This window comes from Haliotis rubra, unplaced genomic scaffold, assembly GCF_003918875.1.
Source record: "Haliotis rubra isolate DU_JTF1 unplaced genomic scaffold, ASM391887v1 Scf588, whole genome shotgun sequence".
NCBI classification, from domain to species: domain Eukaryota; kingdom Metazoa; phylum Mollusca; class Gastropoda; order Lepetellida; family Haliotidae; genus Haliotis; species Haliotis rubra.
Window position 1 is genome coordinate 386,515 of NW_025767288.1, and position 15,142 is coordinate 401,656.

Below are 15,142 nucleotides of genomic sequence, written 5' to 3' on the forward strand. Positions count from 1 at the left end.
TAAGTTAGTGATAATGTATGGCACTTACGACTGTCTTAGCACTAAGAGAGCTTCGAAAATCTAGGCCCTGCTTAGTGATGACATGCAATAAAAAATAAAGTCTTGAGCAGACAAACCAGTGATTGATTTTGTAAGCAACAATCAAAGCCGTTGTGTGATAATAAGTGAGTATGGTTTTGCTCCACTTTCAGCAATATTCCAGCAATAAGACAGCGAACACCAGAAATGGGCTTCACACATTTTACCCATGTGGAGAATCGAACCAGGGTCTTAGACGTGACACATTAATACTTTAACCACTTGGCTACCACACTTCCATTGTTGGATAATGAAGCACAATCAACCAAGACACACCATCAGATCAATTCAGTCGCCTAGTAAGATCAGTACCGGTAGGAACCTTTTCTCACCTGTAATCCCACTAAGAGCTATTTTGTAAAAAGGTACTGCTTTAAACAGTATTTCAGTTAGATCAACTACATTTGATGCTGTTCTTAGACATATACTGCCTTGCTGAAGCTGTGATGTTAAACCGATTTTTGTGAATAACGAAATTCGGCTTGAAATGGTGTTTTTGTAAGTGTAACCTAGTGATTAAACTGTGAAACAAAACCTGATTACCAATATGAAATCAAAATAGGCTGGAAATGAATATGAATTCTATTCTCAGGCAAATGATTTTCAAACTGTGTGCACACATTCAATGAAATTCATGCCTCAAGCAAACAGGTGAGTGAGTGAGTTTGGTTTTACGCCGCTTTTAGCAATATTCCAGCAACATCACGGCGGCAAACAGGTGAAATAATAGGAGTAGTGACAGCTTCTAGCATCACATCTACTATCAGTTATTCAGGAATACCATGCTTAATGAAAACCATAAATATATTTATGTGAACTCGATTCTTTTACAGAACATGCAAGCAATATGTTCAAATTGTGCAGTAGGTTCACACCAATGAGTGCTCAGTATTGCTGTACACTGTCCTTCAGATATTGTCGAATGCTGTACTGAGCTTTACCTTTTCATTGTGCTGACACCGTTCATGTGTTTCTGTGAACTTAGCTACTCTGTATCAAGTGAATATAATGGTTTGTAGAATGTTTTTTTTCAGTGTGAAGCATAATACTAAAGCTGTGTCTTGACAAAACATCATTGTGAACTATCAACATCAGCACCTGGTATCACTGAACCAACAACCACAAGAGACTCAGTTTTTGCTCTTGTTATGTTACAGGCGTAGTTGGACCTTTCATTATTTATTTAGTTTCATAGATTTTCTCTTAAACCTGTTGTTTGGAGGAGGGAGAAAGAACATGAGACCAATCAATTTACTGTAGTTGGTCAGAAGGATGGAAAACAAGATAATCGCAATTAATCTCTTTTCCTTTTTGCACATTTATGAGGTAAGGTGAGGTGAAATTGGGTTTAACGTCGTACTTGAGAATATTTCGCTCATATGACGACGTGCATGCGAGTGTATGTGTATGTGAGGCTGCTTGTACTAGCCCAAACTGAAGCTGGTTTTATAGTGCTAGCCCACTGAGATACCATGCCGCAGTGAAGAATGAATACCCCACTCAGACACATTATACTGACTCCGAGCCGACCAGTCCTTGTTGTACCCATTAATGCCGAGCGCAAGGCAGGGACCAACAAGTACCATATTTTAACGTCTTTTGGTTTGACGCGGTTATGAAATGTGTTAGAAAAGCTTTTCATTTTCTTCAGTATCCCTTTTTTACTGGGAAACAAAAGCACACACACAAGTAATAATGACACCATGAACAGAATTTTAACAAGCATACACCAGAGATTGGGCATGTAACCTGTCTGAGTCAGGTAGCGAAACATTTTTTGGATGTTTCTTTTACATTCATCATGTTCAAAGTTGAAACAGAACAAAATCTAAAACCATAAAAACAAATTCAGCATTCTTAATTAGTTTAGGCCCAGCAGATCTAGAGATCTAAAGTACCAGTAATAACAAACTAACATTCACAGATGTCTGTCAATTTTAAGTAGAAAGGCTCATTACAGAGATTCTTCAGGTAATATTGACATTAGAATATAATAGTTACACTCACCTTTCGCTTCTTTTTCTATGGCCTCATATGTGTCATACATGTCCCAAGTTGTTGACAAGATGCCAACGTCCTGTAGAAACAAATCAAATGCATCATAGTCCTTGTAGCAGTTGGATGCTTCACTTTGCCACAATGGACAGAACACAAGGTCACACGGATAAGGTATGTGCTGCACATTAGAGTGTAAAACGTGATACAGTCACTGGTCTGAGTACTGGTTGGAATTCCCATCACAGGAACCATGCCGTTTGATGCACAGGCAGGCATGAGAACACCCAATTTAAATTTTGGAGGAAAATTATAATAAGTGCCATCGGCCCCCCTAAAAATGTTTATTTATGCTGATCTAAATATGACAGAAATTGATATGTAAATCCCCGAAATCCGTAGAAAATTCGAAAAAACCTGCACTGGTTAACAACAGATAGGTACATGGCAAAGTGGCCCGTACATATTCTTGGGTTATGGCGCTACCATATACAAGCTTTGACTTTAGCTACTTAACTGAAGTCTAGTCAAATTCTGTTCTGTCTCCTAAGCTTAGTTCACATAGTCCAACCAACACACCAAATTCTGCTGATATGTTACTAAGAGACAAGTTCAGGCTAATAGTCTCAAAAGCTTCAGCACATACTGGTGTATAGGACTGTAAAGTATTGACAATGAACCTCGGTCATCTTCAGCATTCATAACAGTGCCAACTATGAAACCTCATTTCAGTCATGTATTGATAAGATTTCTTACATTGTATACAATCTTGGTCGTCTGAATATTCTTGGTCTTCGGCGGTTCGTTGAATGTGTTCATGCCCCTCTCTGCATACCTGTCATTGCCAACACGGCTCTTCACCAGCTGCAACACAGACATTCATACGTCCCCTTAGATTGCCTCACAAAATACATCAATGTGCAATACCATTTTGAAATAGTAAACTGAACCCTATTGACTTATTATTGTATTTGTTAACCAGTATTTGTATTTGTTATCAAATATTTGTGATATATATCATATTCAAAAGACATCAATATGCAACACCATTTGGAAATAGTCAACAGAACCCTATTGACTTATTATTGTATTTGTTAACCAGTATTTGTATTTGTTATCAAATATTTGTGATATATATCATATTCAAAAGACATCAATATGCAACACCATTTTGAAATAGTCAACTGAATCTGACACAGGGTTAAACCGGATTGCCTGAACACTGAATGATTTCGAATTTGAAACAGTAAGTGAGCATTGCTTAACTCTGCAACATCAATGTTGCAGCTATTTGCAGCCAGTGATTTTGTAATAGAAAATGGAAAAGAAATATTGTTGAATACAGCAATTAACTCTAGTGTTACATTAATGGGTAGAAAAAATATTCATCAAAATGTACCCATGTTCAGACCAAAACTGAGGTCTTCATTGTGATGAGTGAACACTTTAACCACTTGACTATATTACAGCCATTTTGCTACACAATTGAGTGAGTTTAGTTTTACACTGCTTTTAGCAATATTCCAGCAATATCACGGCAGGGCACACCAGAAATGGGCTCTCACATTGTGCCCATTTGGGGATTCGAACCCGGGCCTTTGACGTTACTAGCGAACGCCTTAACCACCCTTTGCTACACAAAAAGAAATGAGTTAGAACAAGACAATATTTACCTCTTGGTACTGCTCATTCCTAGTCTTGACCTGATCAGCCTCGTCAGACTCCAGCGAGATGCACACAGCTGGCATGTCCAGCAGCCATATTGTCTCCGTCTCCGTCAGTGTCAGGTCCACCATCTTCTCCAGGTCCATATCTGTCAGGATTTCTTTCACCTCCTCTCGCCGATGACGGATATCTGTCAGTAAATCAACATTTCTCATCAAAACCACCTTTACATGAGATGGCAGCAATACATTGTAAGGATGTGAGAAATCTGCTTAGGTTTCTCTTGGGGTCACAAGCATCATTGTCATAATAACCAGCTTTGAGCCGATCCAAAGAGATGCAAGCAGCACAAATAGTCGAGCTGGATGGGTGGCTAGCTGTGAGAAGACCTTGAGACTCAGTGGTATTGATGGGAAGGCCCACAGTACCCTGCCTGTCTAATCGAGTTGGAAGGTGTCCTTGGCTTTCGCCCTCAGATCCAGAATCCGAGAGCAAAACACTGGTATCTGGTTCGTTGCCCCAGAGGCAAACAGATCCACCTGGGACATAATCTAGAATATCCCCCTGATCGAGCATCCACTCATGAGGGGCTAGTATATGCCGTGAGAGCGTGTCTGCTGGAACGTTGTCTACCCCTGGGAGATAAACAGACATCACCCGTATATCGAACTGGTCGCACCAAAGCAGAAACTTGGATAAACCTGTAGAGGTTTCTAATTCTTTGAAGAGAATCGTCCTTGGGGTAAATATATGCATTTTCTGCGGCTGAAAATGTCATGTGACAGTTGTATCAATGTTTTAATAAAAATATTGTACAATAAATAAAAAATCTTTTTTCTTTATTATACTGCCCCCACCATGTGGAGTTACCTCCCTGCTACGCATGCGCAGCCAACCAGGTAAGCACCCATGCCCGTATCATCATTCCTTCTGCTGAACAAATCAGTGAACAGAAGTGCGGGGAGGTGGGTGGCCCTACCCCAAGGACGATTCTCTTCAAAGAATTGGAAACATCTACAGGTTTATCTAATTCTTTTTCATAGAGATCGTCCTTGGGGTACATATATGCATTAACTCAGACTCCCAAAGACCGGAGGCTAGGGAGGAGGGAATTCTGGCACAGTACAAATAAATAGCGATCGTTAGGAAGAAAGTAACTTACGCCATAACACTCAGTTGTCACGTGTGCAGAAGCTTCCGCGAGAGGCATGATGGGAGGATAACCGACAGGGAGGAACGTACTGAGACCCGACCTCACAAGTTAAGCAAAACAGTGCGCACACAGTGCGAAATTAAAAACCCCGCCCACATCGTGAAATCTATAAAGAGCAAGACTCACTCGGTCAGGGTGGCAGGACACTGTCCACTGGAGAGAACAGAATGGCCAAAACGCGCTCGATCACGGGATTATGTATCAAGCTGAGTGATAGTGCCTTATAAAAGTGCTAGGCCTGCTCCAAAGAGCAGCACTGATGCAAAAGCCTTTGAAGTGGCCACTGCCCTGACCGAGTGAGCCTTCAGCCCCTCAGAGGGAGGCTTGCCCTTAGCCTGATAAGCACTACAAATGACCAATACAAGCCAACGAGATAGGGTCTGTTTGCTGACAGCAGGTCGAACCCGATCCACGCCAGCCAAGAAGCGCTGCATAAGAGGGTGCTGCCCCAGAAGAGCACCATCGACAGGGGTGTGAAAAGTGGAAATAGCGGTGGAGTAGCCACGAATGGTCGAAGCCGCCAAGCCTTCTTCCAAACAAGCATGCAGAAACTCCAATACTCGGACTGAATCCGCAGAAAAGGGATCTGCAACCCCCTATCTGAACACCAGCACGCATAGCGGGACCACTTATCCTCATATTGAACGTTTGTCGAATCCCGCCTCGAAGCCAGAATTGTGTCTGCAACTGCTGCAGGAATTCCGCGTACTTCGAGGCTAGACCTGACAGTGACCAAGCCACCCACTGAATCCTTGGATTGGGGTGTGGCGCAACCTCTGAGTTAGAATGTCCGATCCCAAAGGTAATAGAACAGGAGGCTGAGCCAGAAACCTGAGAATTACCGGAAACCAGCTCTGTGACGGCCAAAGAGGTGCCAGTAGCACAAGTAGCCGAGCTGGTTGGGTGGACAGCTGGGAGAGGACCCGGGCAATGAGTGGTAGTGGCGGAAACGCCCACAGCACCTTGCCCATCCAATCCAGCAGGAAGGCGTCGGAAGCCAACGCCCTCTGGTCCGGTATTCGAGAGCAGAACACGGGTATCTGATTTGTCCCGCCGGACGCAAACAGATCCACCTGGAATGATCCGTACAACTGGGAGATAGCTCTGCTGGTCGAGCATCGACTCGTGTGGGGCCAGGATTCGGCGAGAGAGAGCGTCTGCTCACACCTTCTCCGCACCAGAGGAGAAATTCCCATGTCTCCCAAAGGAGCGCTCGGGACGTTATGGCCGTACGGTTGTCCAACTGAAGACAAACCACCTGGCCCTGAACATGCTCCCGGAAGCGTTCGAAAACCAACTGCCCAGCTCTCAGTTCTAAGACATTGATGCTTCGGCTTTGGACCAGCGTCCGGACACCGACAGACTGCCCAGAAACCCCCCTTCCCAGCCCTTGAGGGACACATCAGTTTGAACTGTAAGAGCTGGCGTCAGGATTTCCAAAGGGACCCCCTTGGAGAGATTCCTGACATTGGTCCACCACTGAAGGTGAGGAGACAACCATTTGGGGACTGTGAGACACTTCTCCAGATCCTCCGAGTGAGCCCAAAGCTTGCTGTATAGGGCGCATCCTCAACCGCGCCCGCCACATGACAGAGATAGTCCGCCATATGACCCAGTAGACGGAGCCGAGTCCGCGCTGGTGCCTGGGGCTGGGAGAGGAACGAAGACACCATCTCCCGTACTCTGTTGACCCGGTCGGGCGACAAAGAGACAAGACCCTGTTAAGTTGTGAACCACACCCCGAGAAAAACCAAGTCCTGGGTGGGTACCAGGTCGGATTTCTTGAGGTTGATGATCCACCCCAGTCGAACTAGAATGTCTATCACCGTGTGGGTAGAATCTAGGCTCGCTGGCTGAGTTAGAGAGCTGAGCAACCGGTCGTCTAGGTAAGGGTAACAACGCCTTCCTTGAGACCTTGCAAGGGTAGCTGGCACTAACATGAGCTTGGTGAACACCCTTGGGGCAGTGGATATGCCGAAGGGAAGCACCGTGAATTGGTAACACATCCCGTCATAAGAGAACCCGAGGTACAGCTTGAAGGTTTGGATGAATTGGCATATATAGATACGCATCCTTTAGGTCGATCGAGGTAAGCCAATCGCCGGGCTGAACAGAGGAGATCACTGAGCTAAATGTCTCCATCTTGATTCATGCGATTCAAACCCTTGAGGTTGAGAATGGGACGGAACCCGCCGTCCTTCTTCAGAACGAGGAAGTACGTGGAATAAAACCCCGCCTTCTCCTCGCCCGTCGGTATACGCTCTATTGCGGACTTGTCCAGCAAAACCTGAACTTCGTCGCGCAGTATTCCCGCCTTGACCGGACATGACAGCACCGGAGTGCTCCTTATGCCGGTGAACTCTGACGGGCCTCGCTTCCACAGCGGTAAATGGCCAACACGGACGATGGACAGCACCCAAGTGTTGCATGCAGCCTTCTCCGACTCCGGTAGGAACAGAGAGAGGCAGCCTCCCACTGGGATGTGCGGTAAGAGTGCGTGAGTAGTCCTCTGCAGATGAACTGGCTGGGACATACCCACGAATACAGATGGCAGGTTTAACGGGAGGTCGGGGCAGACCCCCAGCGACCGCAAAAAGGCTGCTGGGAGCCAGACGAAGAGGCCTGCTCCTTGCTCTTACCCTTGGCAGGACGGCTCCTCCTCCTACCTCTACCCAGCGGCCGAAGCCAGCCGGCAGACTCGGGCGTAGGCTGCGCCCCGGAGGAAGAACCCGCTGCGGGAGCGAAAAGCCCGCGGTTGCTCCAACAAGGCCACAGCAGCCTCCCAAATGACCTGCTGTGCCCCCGGAAACAACGTCGCTCCCAGCCGAAACGGAAGGGCCAGCAAGGTCTGCTGTGTTGCTGCCGAATAACGGGACGTAGACAGCCACAGCTTGTGCATCCCCATGCCTACGCACATCACAGAGGACACGGCAGACCTTTAAGAGTCTCGCGTCAGATGGGCCTGAACTTCGGATAGTTGACGGAGAAGAACAACATTAGGGGAAACGTCACAAGTGCTCCCCTCTGTCTCCAGAGCCAACCTTTGTATCGAGGAAAGGTACGCCTCGTGGACCACGACCCGCACCTGCTGCATGGCATTCCGGTAGACCTCCTCGTAAGTCCAGTATGCCTGCCACAGGGGGGCACCCGACTGGGCAATCGGTGGTACTAACCGCCCTTGCTTGGCAGTTGGAGCTGCATCCCAGGAAGCCAAGCCTCCCCCGAGGGCGACTGAAGTGAATACACACCTGTCCACCACTGGCACAAGGAAGAGAGAATCATCACCCAGCTGATACCTCTTAACTAGTTCGGGGAGGCAAGAACTAACCAGGAGAGGATCCATTACGTCCTGCACCAGGGAGGGCAAGATGCGGAGCTGTGTCTGAGAGGGCTGCCGGCAGGTGGAACTCAGTTGAGTCCGAGCTACATGTCGGCACCGCGGCTTGGGCAACTGGTTGCCAAACCTCCCGTAGAGCAGACGAAAAACGGATAGCACCCTCGGACTCCTCGAACTCCCCAACCTCCATAGACTCGGCACCTGAGACCGAGTCAGAATTCGGAGGGGAGGCGAACCCCGACCCGGTGGAAGGCCGAGCCACAGACGCCGCAGGAAGGGAAGAGCCAAAGGAACTCTCAGCTCCGGAAACCAACAGGACACTCAAACCCCGGTCCCGAGACAGGGGAGGAAACTCATACGGAACCGGCTCCTCCACTCTCATAGGCGGGGTGGCGCAGGGACCGGACCCCCAGGAATCCTCAACAGACCCTTCGCCAGCACCGAGAGAGGGACTTGGAGCGAACCCTCCCACTCCGGGGGAAGCTGAGGCGTCCGTACCCGAAGCCAAAGGCAAGGGATCGACGGCCGCCTCCAGGCAAAGGGATCGAGCTGAGCTCGGCGATCCCATCCGCGGACACTCCAGAGTGGTCGAAGAACTCCTGCCGGAGACCTCCAACCAACTCATGAACGAGGGACTTCACTGAATCCATATGCTGTTGCAACATAACGGACATATGAAACCACTGGAAGATTGAGATTGAGAGTGGGACTTATGCGAAGTAGACTTAGATTTAGTTTGCTTAGCCTTTTTATGCATTGGACAGGGGAACCTCCTGGGTCAAGTCCCTTCCCGCCTCACGCAATTCCTTGTAAAAAAGGAAGTCAGCCACCCGTCTCTTCTGGGCCTGGGGGGAAAAGCCCATACACAATTCACAGATGTCAGGGTTATGCCCTGCTTTTTCCAGACAGCATAATCATTTATCATGCTTATCTTGGCGAGGGATATTTTGCCCGCAGGCAACACACCTGAACGCCTGAAAGCAAACACGCAAGTATGTAGCTAACGGCGCAACACAACAGCATAAAGATACACGTATAAAACATTGAAAATTACGTGAATGCATTGGTATCAGGGACTCCAGTGGGAGACCTCTGGACAAGTTCCAAATGTCTGTCCACCACTGCAGATGAGGAATCAACCACTAGGGTCTCACGAGACTTGTCTTGTTGCTCTCCGAGTGAGACCACAGCTGTGCAAGTGCTTGCTGCATGGGTCTCATCCTCAGACGCGTATGTCAAACCACGTCCACCGTTGTTACCATGTTGCCTAGCAACTGGAGCCATGTCCTTTTAGAAGCAATGAGAAAATGTGAAACATACGTTTCGGTCTTGAGACAGGGAAACAAGCCCCCCGCTCTGTCTTGAATCTCGCCTCCAAGAACACGAGAGCCTGCGTCAGAAGATTTCTGATTTTTTTAGATTGATAATCCAGCCCAGTTTCATTAGAATATCCATCACGACAAGTGTGGTATCTCGACTCAACTGTTGGCCTAGTGCCCTTGGGAGCCAGTCGTCCAGGTACGGGTGACAATACCAGCCTGGACCAGGGCGCGGAGAATGTCCGCCTCTCTTGGGAGGCTGGCACTGGTGTGTGACACACTCCAGAGAAGGACGGTGGACCTCGCCTCTACTGTGGCAAGTGGCCATCTTTGAGTGTGGACAGGACCCAGGGATTTGATGTGGCTTTTCCCATTCCCGAAGGAAGATGGACAGTTGGCCACCGACAGGGACAACTGGCAAGAGTCAGTGAACTCCCACAGTCGTCAAAACGGAGTTTGTCTGCGGGAGATACCATGGGCACCCAAGGGAAATTCAGCGGGAAGCTGGGACAGGTTTCCCTTTCCCCCTTAGTCAGCAATGGAGCAGTCCATTTTGTGTCCATCTGGCACTGAAGGATATGAAGCGGCAAGAACCGAGGGCCGCTGGTGAGATGTGGCGGGGTGCTCCAGTGCTCCTCCGTGGCTTCTCGGACTACTTCAAAGTCCCGGGGGAAGAGGGTAGAACCCATCTTGTAGGGCAATGAAAGCAGCACCTGCTGAGTGGCAGGCGGGTAGCGCTCTACCTCCAACCACAAACAACGCAAGCCAAATACAACGCAAGCCAAATACAACGCACATCATCTGGCTGGCACAGCTACGAATGTTATCCCAAGCCAAGACCTCCCCCGGAGGACAGAACTCTGCAGGTTCAGCCTCTTGCTCGAGGACAACCACCTGAATCAAAACAGCGGTGATGCGCTCTCACGCCTGCCTCAAAGACAACCAGAGTGAGTACGGGACCTCGCCCTCCTAGCTCCTCTTTCAACTCATCCTCCACAATATCTTCCTCATCGCGTTCCTCGATGACTGAGCTCTCACAGTTGAGAGTGGTCACAAAGGACACAGCAGAGGAAGACAATGGAAGGGCTCAGAAGATTGATCAGAGCCAGGTGGCTCGGGTTGCCCTGTCCCCAGCTTGGGCTCGAGCCGTGGCGCCGAGGTGGAAGGGAAGAGGATTACACGGTAACCTGGTGTGAGTCCGAGACGTCGAGGCCACTGGAAGACCCGGAGTCCTCGGTGCCTCTCGCCGATGGGGCTGGTCGACAGCAGGTCAAGACCTGAGTTGCTGGCGCCTGGAACCTGCACTGGACCAGGGCCGAAGCCCGGGTCAGAGTGAGGTCCCACCGTCACTGGAGCCGAGTCGAGACTCTGATCGAGTCGCCCAAGGGTCGGGATGATACCAGAGCCTGAGCTCGGTTCATATATATATATATGGATACGTATATAATGCAACAACACAAATAGGCACTGGTGATAAAATATTGTAATGCTACACATAGTAACAAAGCAATATCACAGAACAGAACTGAACATGAAACATGCAAAGAACGGAAGCATGCTACGCCTGTAAACCCCATCTAACAACACAAGTCGAAGTGGAGAAGTATTATAAGGGCAATGCTATTTTTTAGGGAAATATCACTTGCAGAAGCCCTAGGTCTTCCATTAACTGCCCAAAGAAGGAGGGCAGTTGAAAAAGACCGAGGGCTTCCAGGGCTCCAGATAATTTTTCATGATCAGGAGTACGTACTCCTTATTTTTCAATATAGGTGTACTGGAAAACAATAAGAGTACTGAATGGAATTTAATGGAGTATCAGTAATCTTGTGTTTCGTTTCACATATGCACCACAACATTGCTACTCTTGTGTAAACAGGTCAGTACACAATAAAACAATACTTTTTTTCAGATAAATACGTCTGCAGGTGATTCTAAGACTGTACACCATTGATGTGGTGCGTATCTGCTACGTTTTCTAAATTATTTCCTATCGTATCGCGTTTATTTTATATCCGTACATACGCCGATTCGGCCCTTATCTGGAGCCCTGGCTTCAGCAAATGATAATGCCCTCAAAAATAGCATTACCGTTATTATTGCTAAACTACATGGTATTTGTGTTGAAAAGAAAAATGAAACAAGGAAGGAATTTGACTGTAAGTTTACTCAAAACATACTTCTGACGGGGTTGACTGACCGAATGCAATTACGTCATCAAACAATTCAAGTGACATCACAACAGAACGTGACAATATTCAACCTTGGCCTTTGGCAAGACCATGGCCTGTAACGTGTCAAACTATGTCAGACACAACGTCAGTTTTCAGTGTTCGGTTTTGGTCCAACAACAACGTTGATAGTGCAATTGTTAAGGTTAGCACCAGCAAGAAAGCCAATATTACCACTATTTCAAGCAGGAATTCGGGTTGCTTTGACTTGTTTGTCCCAGAATATCTGCCAGTCCAAAGCCAATGTCGAATGAACCATAAGTCCACGCACCCACTATGACGTCACTTGACAACAGAACTGATAGTTACGGTTGAGCGGTCCAATATCATTTGCAGCAGCCCGCACATTTCCACGTATTTTAGCTATAATTGCCTCTAACGCACTCATCTTAGGAAATTCACTTGAAAAACTTTAATGGAACACACGCACATCTCCTCTGGAGAACGACAGCATGGAAAGTGAGTTGCGAGGTTAGAGACTAGAGTTACCTTCCCTTGGCAGTGGGGCCCTGCAGAGGCCATACAGGGTTGGTCGAGCAAGACAAAAAATAGTACACTTTTTTGTTTTGTAAATATTTTATTCAAAATATAGTTACAACTGTCGTAGGAAATTAAAATGGACATTTAAATGCTTATAAGTACCCCAAGGAGGACCCCTTCTGAAAAAGAATTAAATATTTGGGGTTGCCAATTAAGTTAACCCCAGCAGAAATAAATAAAACACAAAACAAGATCACACCGTGTTTCTGACCCCTCAACTATATCAACATGATAAATATGTGATTGAACATGGCTATAGTGCCATCAAAGCATGGTCAATTACTATGCATTCAGTGTCAAATCAAACTTACAGAATTCAATCAAAAAAGTATCTGTTGATCTGACTTTCAGCAATTCATAGAGAGGGGCAAGACTCACCTGCCCATGGTGCGGAGAGATCAGCATGTTCATCATCAGCTCCTGACTCTGTCCCTGTGTCATAGGACTGACTGAATACAGACCTGTAAAACAAACGTTTAGTTTTGTTCTGTGAGTGTATAGTTTTGCAAACAGCAAACATGAACCTTAAACATTAATTTTGGTCATGTATAACAATTAATATGTTTAAATTGCGAAAAGTCAGTGAGCAATCTCAGACATTTACAAAAAACTAAATTTGTTACAATTTCACAAATGTAGAATAACATTTAAACTTTTGAGAACACTTTGTCTTGCTACCCTATGAATCCAGTTAATAATAGACCGATCCAGTCCCGGCCGATAAGCCCCGCCCACTTCGTTTTTGACGTTAGGGGGGACAACCACTGACAAATCACAATGGCGTCACCGCCGGCGAAACGTACGTGATTGCGAACGTTGTTGATGAATTCTGCTTGTGATACTTTGGTATCCGTCGTTTGTGAATGCTATTTAAAGAGGCAAGTTATACGTATGTGATTTTGAATATATTTTAGCTGGCAGATTGCAACTGTCGAGTGAAAATGAGTTACATGCCCGATGAAAAATCGTCTTGACTAGCTGAGACGGTAGGAAGCGTAATTTCTTTCGAATCAATTAATCTATCTGGCAATTCACCTCCGTCACAGATATTAGTAGAAGAAGGGTAACTGAATTTTGTTGTTTGGGTTTATAATTTTATAAAACTCGTGAACACAACCACGGTTCATGTTGCAGATCGCTTCGTATCTATAAATCGATTATCAACACTGCGCGTGGTGCCTTTACTTATTCGTTGGCGTTGTTCATATTTAGTTCAATAATCTGAAAACATTGGTTTCTATCTTTTAATGAATAAAGAGAATGGTAAATAAAAAGCAGAAAATATTTCCCGTCTACTACTTCATGCACCTTATTGTTTGTTGAAATTAATGTAAACAAATCAATCTCAGCATAACCTATTTGATCTTATTTGGAAATCTGGAAAAGGTAACTGGGCTTGTAAACAGTATGTTTCCATGGACGTATCTGGACATACCCAGATGCAAATATTCAACAGCTGATCTGCAGCAATTCGCAGTAAAGTTTCTCTCTTTCAAAATCTGTACACCATGATAACATGACACTGAATATAAGGAAATAATTTTTTTAATCATCATTTCCATTATATTTTTCTATATGTACTTTGTTGTGGAATCCTAATTTACATACAAACTTCCACAAAACTGGACTTCATGAACTGCCAGCGTTTATGTACAGTTATGCCACAGCACCAGAACACAAGAAGATCCAAGATACAGTCTGCACCTGTACACTAGCTGACCCATCTTCCAGAAATCGGAAACATGTGATGCATAATCTTGGAACAGAGGATCCACAGTTATCCGAACAATTAACTAGCATTGAAATAGAATGTTACACAAAATACAAATGTAAATCTATTGTTTTTTCATCAGAGATGTTTAACTGCTAACTACTAGATCTAGTGTAAATAATGTGCACAGAATATATCCTATGTTCAAAGCATTTTGTCAATACTACATATTGACATTATTGCTTCTTAATTAAACAATGATAATCTTTGTTTTATTAGATCTGAGACCATATCCCAAGAGGACATAACACTGATTTTGATCTATTTCCTTTTCTGAGATACTTAATGGTGTCATAAAAATTACAGTAAAGTTGATCCAAAATTTGGTAAAAGTCATAACAAAGGTTTAGGAAAACAGACATGAAAATGTCCTGAAGCGTTCACCTCCTACAAACCAGTGTACAATTTAATATGAAGCTCATTTTCCAAATAACCATCAACAAACCTTGAACAATTTGTCCAAATCCACCATCTTAATAAACACTAGCTTTGGCTCAGTCTTCAAATATTAGTAACCTCCAAAAAAACTGATGATTTATCAGAAGAATTACATCAAATATGGGTTAAAAATATGTTTCAATATTTATTCCGTTACATGAAAAGTCAACTGAGATATTTGTAAGTTATTCTGTTCCAGGACTGGATAATGCCTGACCAGGGTTTGACCCAAACGTAGCTTTTGCTTTTTCAAATTCTCTGGATGTTGAAACAACTTTAATGAGTTATGATACTAGCAATCACTTTCAGAAGTATTTAAAAAAACATCTAAAGCGGGATCCAAGAAACTAAGTTAATACCTAGTGATTGTCCTGCCATGATATGTATGGTGTTTGTTTGCCTAGTTCTGCCTTAAAATCATAAGAATCTGATATGTCAATCAATTAATGTAATTTTTAGAGTAAAATTGATATTTTATACTTATCCTGACTCATGCTCTTTTTGCTTGTCTTCTTCTTCTTGCGAACATAGTGGAACACTTGTATCTCCCTAATTGAA

The 15,142-nt window shown here is 45.3% G+C and overlaps 1 protein-coding gene across 1 annotated transcript in view; it reads right to left on the bottom strand.

Annotated features, from left to right (window-relative positions):
- LOC124254944 (dynein axonemal intermediate chain 4-like) overlaps positions 1-15,142 on the bottom strand; it is a 54,028-nt gene that overhangs the window by 28,063 nt on the left and 10,823 nt on the right. The window contains 4 exon segments of the mRNA XM_046688784.1: positions 2,086-2,155; positions 2,830-2,937; positions 3,747-3,928; positions 12,754-12,836. Of these exon segments, the coding sequence (XP_046544740.1) occupies positions 2,086-2,155; positions 2,830-2,937; positions 3,747-3,928; positions 12,754-12,836 (443 nt within the window).